General features: G+C 47.1%; 2 protein-coding genes across 2 annotated transcripts in view; both read right to left on the bottom strand.

The window, feature by feature from the left end:
* The window catches only part of SLC20A2 (solute carrier family 20 member 2), a 58,164-nt gene extending 57,972 nt beyond the window's left edge, over nt 1-192 (bottom strand). The window contains exon 1 of the mRNA XM_071742712.1: nt 49-192. The gene's annotated coding sequence lies outside the window, so the exon portion shown is untranslated. The remainder of the gene's footprint in view (nt 1-48) is intronic.
* Nucleotides 193-775: 583 nt separating this feature from the next.
* Nucleotides 776-3,272, bottom strand: SMIM19 (small integral membrane protein 19). Its single transcript, XM_071742718.1, has 3 exons — nt 3,079-3,272; nt 2,819-2,943; nt 776-1,587 (listed from the first exon to the last, which is right to left on the bottom strand). The coding sequence occupies exons 1-3, from the start codon at nt 3,237-3,239 to the stop codon at nt 1,523-1,525; spliced, it is 351 nt and encodes a 116-aa protein (XP_071598819.1). The 5' UTR covers nt 3,240-3,272; the 3' UTR covers nt 776-1,522.
* Between the last annotated feature and the right edge of the window lie 4,258 nt (nt 3,273-7,530).

The following is a 7,530-nucleotide window of genomic DNA, read 5'->3' on the forward strand; positions in this document are numbered from 1 at the left end:
GAGGGCGGGGCAGCCCCACGCGTGTTTCCCCGCCACGGACCCACTCACCCCCGACGGGCGCCCTCCGAGCAGCGGCGGTAGCGGCAGCACCGGCAGCGGCAAACGCAGCCGGCACGGCCCCGGAGGCGGAAACGGGAGCAGGAAGTGAGGTCGGCGGGAAGGGGGGGGAAGCGCGGCAAGTCCGGGCGGGGTGTGGGGGAAGCGGGTTCGGCCGGCGTCGGTACCGAATAACGGGGTGCGGAGCCGGAACCACGTGGAGCCGGCACCCACGTGGAGGGAGGGAGGGAGGGAGATGAACTCAGACGCCTCCGGGCTGAGCTGCCGGCAGGTCTGGCTCTTCCCGCCTTCTCCCGCCCGTCGCTTCCTCCGCGCATCCCGCGGCCGCGCTGCTGTTCCGCGCGGTTACGCGCACAGAGGATGCGGGAGTGGCCACCGGCACCGGACCTCCCCTCTGCAGCCCTTTTCACGGGGCTAACCCGCTCAGACGTTTGTTGCCGGCCCAGACTGTATTTTACTGTCCCTGTGGACACTGAAATACAAATAATTTCAATCTAATGGGGAAGATTGGGTGAAGAAAACCAAGTTGCCCTGGATCTGGATGGACCTGCGGTGCTGTTTACCACCACTCCAAGACTTAAATCTATTTTAGCACGGAACTGGAAGAATTCCCTTTTCTGGGCATATGCTTCCAGCTCTCAGTGCTGTTGTTAGGGTTCTGCTCACCACTCAGCCTCCTTAAATTGCTAACATTAGGAATTACAGCATGACACTGTAGTTTTCATTATCAAGTGCTTTTATTGAGAAATTATTTCTGCGGTATTCTTTAAATTAATCAATTTTGTGATTTACCTGAAATGAAAAAATTAACCGGGGGGGGGTGATGTCTCTTCAGAATAATCTATCTTTCTTTTACACGTTTTTTATACAGAATCCCATTCTTTAAAGCAGCTTAGCTAAATTAAGCTAACCACCTTTGCTTTTAACATTACAGTATTGCCTTTAAGTGTCTTCTGGACATGCAAATTACTCTTTACTTCTCAGTTTCTCCTGGAAGGGTTTACAGTGTGGCATACACAGCCCTCGTGAACACGGAGAGCAAAACTTTTCTGCACTGTGGCCAGCAACACTCCAGGTTCCCAAGTGATCAAGGAACAAAACTGTTTCCAGGCATATGGGTTCTGCTTTGCCTTCTCTCGTGTGCCCTTAGCAGAGAAGGTAGAAGCTGTTTTCCAAGGTTTAGACAAAGAGAGAAATTAGTAAAATTGCCCTTCTCTAACCTCACAGGTTTCTCTGAGCAGGTCTGTCCTCTGCTGGGTACTTTCATGTTAAACGTTTCAGTAGGCACTCAGTTTACTTCACAGAGCTCAAAGAAATGCTACTGAGAGCAAAGATTTAAGGAGAGCCCCCTTCCTTTTCCCCTTGCCTTCAGCAATGCATCAATTAAAAGGCATTGCAAATGGCTCCACACTGACTTTTATCAGCAGCACTGGAAATACATCTTGAGGTCCTACAGTTGAGGGCTTCATTCCACTGAGAGCTGTACACTTTCAGTCTGTTTTGGTGGCTGCTGCTGTTCATACTTCCTTGCTGAAAAAAAAGAAACACTGATCAACACAGATAACACTATTTTATACATAAATATGTATGTGTGTGCATCTGTACATATCTGTATATATGTATAAATATAACAGGGAAGAAAAGACTAATGATTAGGTAGTGTAATTTCACCACTTAGGCACAAAAGGGGAAGTTTTGGTCACTGCATGGAACTGTTCCTTTAGCATAGGGCCTTGGAAAGGCTGAACAGTAGGTTCACAACAAACTGTCAGTAAATTAATAGCAGAAAACTATTAATTCCATTCAGGTCCTTTCGTTTGAAAAGAAAAAAAAAATTAAAGACTATGGCTTCATAAGTACTATTACGGATGACCCAAATGATTCATTAGTTACGTGGTTGATCTCCACATCACTCATCTCCCCCACAATACACAAACCACAAGCTGACAACTACACTGACTTCAAAATTAATCTGGCTGTCAAAAAGATCAAAGAGTTGTGCACAGTAGAACAAACACCAGCAATGAATGCCATCGGGCACTCCTTTGTAGGAATCATAGAATGGTTTGGGTTGGAAGGGACCTTAAAGCTCATCCAGTTCCAACCCCCCTGCATGGTCAGGGACACCTCCCACCAGCCCAGGTTGCTCCAAGCCCCATCCAACCTTGGACACTGCCAGGGATGGGACAGTCACAACTTCCCTGGGCAACCTGTGCCAGTGTCCCACTACCCTTGCATCCTTTTACTGTTCCTACAGAATGCAATAGCATGGTTAATGGTTTAAGAATCTTTACATTGTATCTTTGTGAATAAAAGATGGATTCAACTCATTAATATTTCTCTGGACATGCATGTATGGCAGATGTGATTCAGCTACAGGTGTTTCTCTGTATTGGTCCTCAGGAACATCAGAGGCATGGGGCTCTTCCCTATCTCCATCCTGGCCTTCAACATTAGGATAGCAGCAGAAACACTTGTTGGTACAGTACAATTCTCAATTTATTTTCAACGTGTGACGTTGCATTACTTGTGATTCCACAGTCCCCTCAACTTTTGCAATTCCAGCCACGTTTTGACAATATCCATCCATTCCCCCTGGAATTTTTGGTCACCGGGCTGCCTGGACAGCTGGAATCGCACAGCTCATTCCATACCTCCTCTCACCTCCAGTGTCCCCACCTCAGGACTTCGGGGAGGCTGGACCCGCCCCGTATAACCCACAGCTCCATCCGAGCCCCTTCCTCTCTTTTCTTTGCCTTACCGATGGAATACATCTCCAGCTGCTGCCTCAGGCGGATCTTCTTCATGCTGTCGTAGAAGTTGGGTTCGGGAGGCGTCTCGGAGGCTGGGGGGAGGGTAAAGATGCGCATAATCCTCCTCTTGTTCCTGCGAGGGGGTCAAGGCGCTGAGATGCCCGGTCCAGACAGAACTTGGGCCACCGGGACCCCTTCCCCGACGGGACCCCCACCCCCTTTCCTTCTCTATCCGTCCCTTCCCTCCCGCCGCGGCCTTTCCCCTCACCGCCGCGCGTAGACCAGGAGCGCCAGGCTGGCCAGCACCACCAGCAGGTAGACGTTGGTGGCCTCGTTCCACGCCTCATGCACCGAGTAGTCGATGCCGCCGCCGTCGCCCAGGGCTGCCGAACCCCCCCCGCCTGCCCCCTCCACAGCCACCGCCGCCATGGGGGAGGCACCGCCGGGAGGGGCGGACCGGGGCGGACGGAAGTGGCGTCAGGAGAACTGCCGGGGCCTCATGCCGGCCTCCATGTTACCCTTAAGGGGTGGGCCTGAGGGAGGGGGCAGAGAGCGGCATTACTCCCCCGTCTCCCCTTTCCTCTCCCCTCGCCCTTCACTTCCCTCTGCACTCACTTCCGTCTCCACTCACTTCCCTCACCCCCCTCTCCCCTCACTCTCCTCCCTGCCCTCTCCCCCCTCTCCTCTAAGTCCCCTCTCCCCGCACTTTCCCCCCTCTCCACCCTCTTCCCCCTCCTCCCCTTCTTCCTCCTTTTCCCCCTTTTCCCCCTCTCTCCCCTCTCCCTCCTTTCCCCGCTCTCTCCCCTCTTCCCCCTCTTTCCCCCTTATCCCGTCTCTCCCTTCTTCTCCTTCTTCCCCCTCTTCCCCCTTTTCTCCTTCTTCCCTCTCTTCCCCTTCTTCCCCCTCTTCTCCTTTTTCCCTCTCTTCCCCCTCTTCCCCTTCTTCCCCCTCTTCCTCTTCTTCCCCCTCTTCTCCTTTTTCCCCCTCTTCCCCCTCTCTCCCTTCTCCCCCCTCCTCCCCCTCTCCTCCCTCTTCCCCCTTTCCTCCCTCTTCTCCCTCTTCCCTTTCCCTCCTCTCCCCCCTTTCCTTCCTCTCCCCTCACTTCCCTCTCCCCTCACTCCCCTTAACCCCCAGTCCCCCCTCTCCCCTAACTCCTCTTTCTCCTCTCATTTCCCTCTCCCCCCTCCCCCCTCATTCCCCCCTCTCCCCTCACTTTCCCCTTGCCCCCCTTATTTCCCCTCCATCTGCCTTATGGGGAGGGTGTCCGTAGGTAACAGTTTCACTCCCTTGGGCTGCAGGCACAGGGGTTGTAATCCTCTTTTTTGCTTTCCCGGGTGGCAGCGTCTGTGGGAAAGGCACAAGCGGGTGATGGGCTGGTAAAGGTGTGAATTCAGTAGCTCTGAAAGCCTCGTGGGTGTGGAATCAAAAGGATGCTCACGGGCCTGGGCTGGTGCTGACATTTAGGCAGTGGGATCATGGGATGATAAAAAGAGGTTCAGACTGCCACAAGGTTTGCTTTTCACGCAGGAACTAAATGGGACAGTTTGGGTTGTCAAAGTAAAAACAGCACGTTCTGAAAAATCTCAGTTCTCTTTTAGTGTCAAAATGGGAGTTTCTCTAAATCAGGTGCTGGAACAGTATTGCTTATTCCTAAGGCCCACACGCTCCCGATGCCAAAAAGCACAATTCTAGGATTATGCTTTAGCAGAAAAGGTGGAGCAGAACAAGCGCTTGCATTTAGGAACTTAAAAAGTTGTCTGGATTGCTCAATGAGACACAAATTAGGCAGAGGATGTTCTTACATGCACACATAGGCTTTTTTACATATACATTTTTTTGCTGCCTGGTGTGGAATGTTTGAGCTACACTATAAGTTTGTCTTCCTGCTTCTTTCTATCCACCTGACACTTTTACCATATATTCCTTCAGACACTATAAGTACTGCAATGTAGAAATTATGGATATTGTCTCCTTGCTTTCTGCTTATTTGGGGTGTGTCCTCATTTTGTGATTGTCTTCACCCTTTGTAAGACAAAAAGGGGAAAAAACAAGTATTTTGGGAGGGAAGTTTTATCTAACTTAGGTCAAACATTCAGAATGAGTCGTCGTGGTCCTGGGAGACTCTGCGACCCCTTACTGAGTAGAGGGAGTGTAACCACCTTGCTTGCATGGCACCCACTTTGCAAATGTGGAGCCAGCCTGGGGAATTTCTGCCCACTGGGGAGCCGTTTCCTCAGTGCAAGATGTGCCAAATCATTCTCTTTCCATGCTATGAACAGATTAATTTTAAGAGGCCTCAGAGCAGGACATAAAAGGATATGAGTGAAATCAACAATATAAAAAAATACAAAGCTAAGGCACTGTTATCACAAGGAAAGTTCCTTGCCACACATGGTGTGGGAAAGAAGAGTAGAACAGCAATTAGACATAATTCTAGGATATTAAATTGGGATGGCACCCATGTGGAAACCACCGAGAGGGAAAAAAAATCCTCTATCACTTAACCAACATGACACAAGACACTTCATTAAGCATGATTTCACAGGGATTTTAAGGAGACTTTTGTGAGTTTGAAGCTTTTTTTCTTTTTTTAATGTGAACTTTTCTGCTAACAAGCCTGAGAGGAAAACATTATACAACTGTGGAAGAAAAGTGGAAAGAATAAATATAAGTAACTTGGGTGTTCTTTGTCTTTCACTACCACCTCCAGACCTCAGTTGGGATCAGGCAGAGGGAAGCTTCTCTCTAAGTGCACTTTTTGTCTTTAAAACTGCATCTCTGCTCTGGACAACCTGAGAAGGGGCTGGAATGCCCCAGGATTTTGCACTCAGTGTCCTGTACAGAGGAAACCAAGTCCCACTACCAGAAATAATGACTTCAGGTGATTCAGAGGGTTTTCTCTGCAGCCTCCAGCATGCGAGACAAGCCTGCCTCACTGAGCAATTCCCTGATATGTTTGATTTAATTAAATGCTTGAGTTAAAGCTCAGATAATCCACTCACCCCTCAACCTAGAGGACAGGCAGAGAGAGATTTTCTTCCCCCACATGGCACTCTGAAGTTAGCACATGTTAAGCAGAGGTTAGGACAGAGTTTGGTTGAGGATCACAACATCTGGCACTGCAAGAAGTTGCAAACCTGAGGAAAAAAAGGGAGTGATCTCACACTTGGTGGCTCGTAGCAAACCCTCTTGTTCTGGGGGTTTGAGTCTTCTGCATGATTTCCTTGAGGGAAGTTTATAGCTTGGCTTGTCCTGTTACACTGTGCTTTCCTTTTATAGCTTTTGCTTCATTCTTGGATTCCTAAAACACCTTCATAAATGGGAATGCAAGCTGTAACTAAATTTGGTGCTCCTGGGCAGCATCTGACCTTTTGGATCCTGGCCTGTGATCACAGCATGTGGGTACCAAACAAACAGAATATAATCAAAATATATGGCATTGCAATAAACTCTTCTGGTAAAACATAGTTAATGGAGGCCCAAGCTCAGTGGATTTTCAGCACTACAGAGTTACAAATAATCCTGGGGAGTTTCAGCTGTTTTTCAGCACAATCTCTGATAGGAACAAGCTCTTGGGTAGAAAACCACATAGTTGTGTGATTTCATTAAAAAAAAAAATAATAAATCTCAACTTTTGAAAACAGGGAGACTTTGTTCATTCCATGAAGAAATCCAGCATGTGCTTGATACAAGCACCCACTTTGGTCCCATAGGTATATCAAGAGAACTGCTAAAAATGGTCTTCCAGCTCAACAAGGAAAGAATTAACTTTCCAAAAGCCTGGAGCATCCAGCAGCTATTGCAAATATGACTGAAAGCTGCTGACTATTACGAGTTTTGAAAATCCAGTTAGTTCATCTCCAAAATGAGTATGCTGGAATCTAGCAGTTTGTGCTTTTGAAAATTATGGCCAGAGAATCTCTGTGTATGTCTATATATAAATATATAATTTTTAATGGATTTTGAGCTACCCAGAGCTAAACGGAGTCAGACGTCACTGAGACATGAATATTACTGTAATGCAAACATATTTGCCATTGAATCCTGATAAATACTAAATTACAGACTTCAAAACAGAGACTGACAATTATTGAAAGTCATGTGGTCATCTCAAGCATATAGTATTTCAATTAAAAGAAAACCATAAAATCCTATTTCTTTTCTAAAGGTACCATCTAGCATATAATTTATTTGGATGAACTCTACAAATATATGCATTATATCATGCTAGAAGAACTTGAGAACCACTTTTTCTTGTTCCCAGGGTCACTTGACTGGTGGTATGGCATTACAGTCATAATGATAGAATCAGTTTACAGCTGCAAATATCTCACAAATTATATTTGGCACCACAGCAGTGCCTCTGTTTCACAAAGATAATGATGTGATGTTTTGTTTATGTAGCACCAAAGGAAAACACTGATTTTAGAGCTTGTGATAGGATTTCAAAAATTTTTTGTGGTATTCTGAGCTTCAGATACACTTAATAGTTACCATTCCATTAAACACAGAGAAACAGAGAATTTGAAAGTATCATTCAAAAAGGAAAACAAACAAACAAAAAAACCCCAAACCAAATCAAACAAACACCACAAACCTGTTCAACTAAATATATTTTATCCATTTTATTTCCTCAGTGCTTACCCAGACCTACATAGCAGCAGATGAGACTATGCATGAATACTTTTGGCACCTGATGGTGATGAACATATAGATGAGT

The sequence above is a fragment of the Heliangelus exortis genome, chromosome 4, assembly GCF_036169615.1.
Source record: "Heliangelus exortis chromosome 4, bHelExo1.hap1, whole genome shotgun sequence".
NCBI classification, from domain to species: Eukaryota; Metazoa; Chordata; class Aves; order Apodiformes; family Trochilidae; genus Heliangelus; species Heliangelus exortis.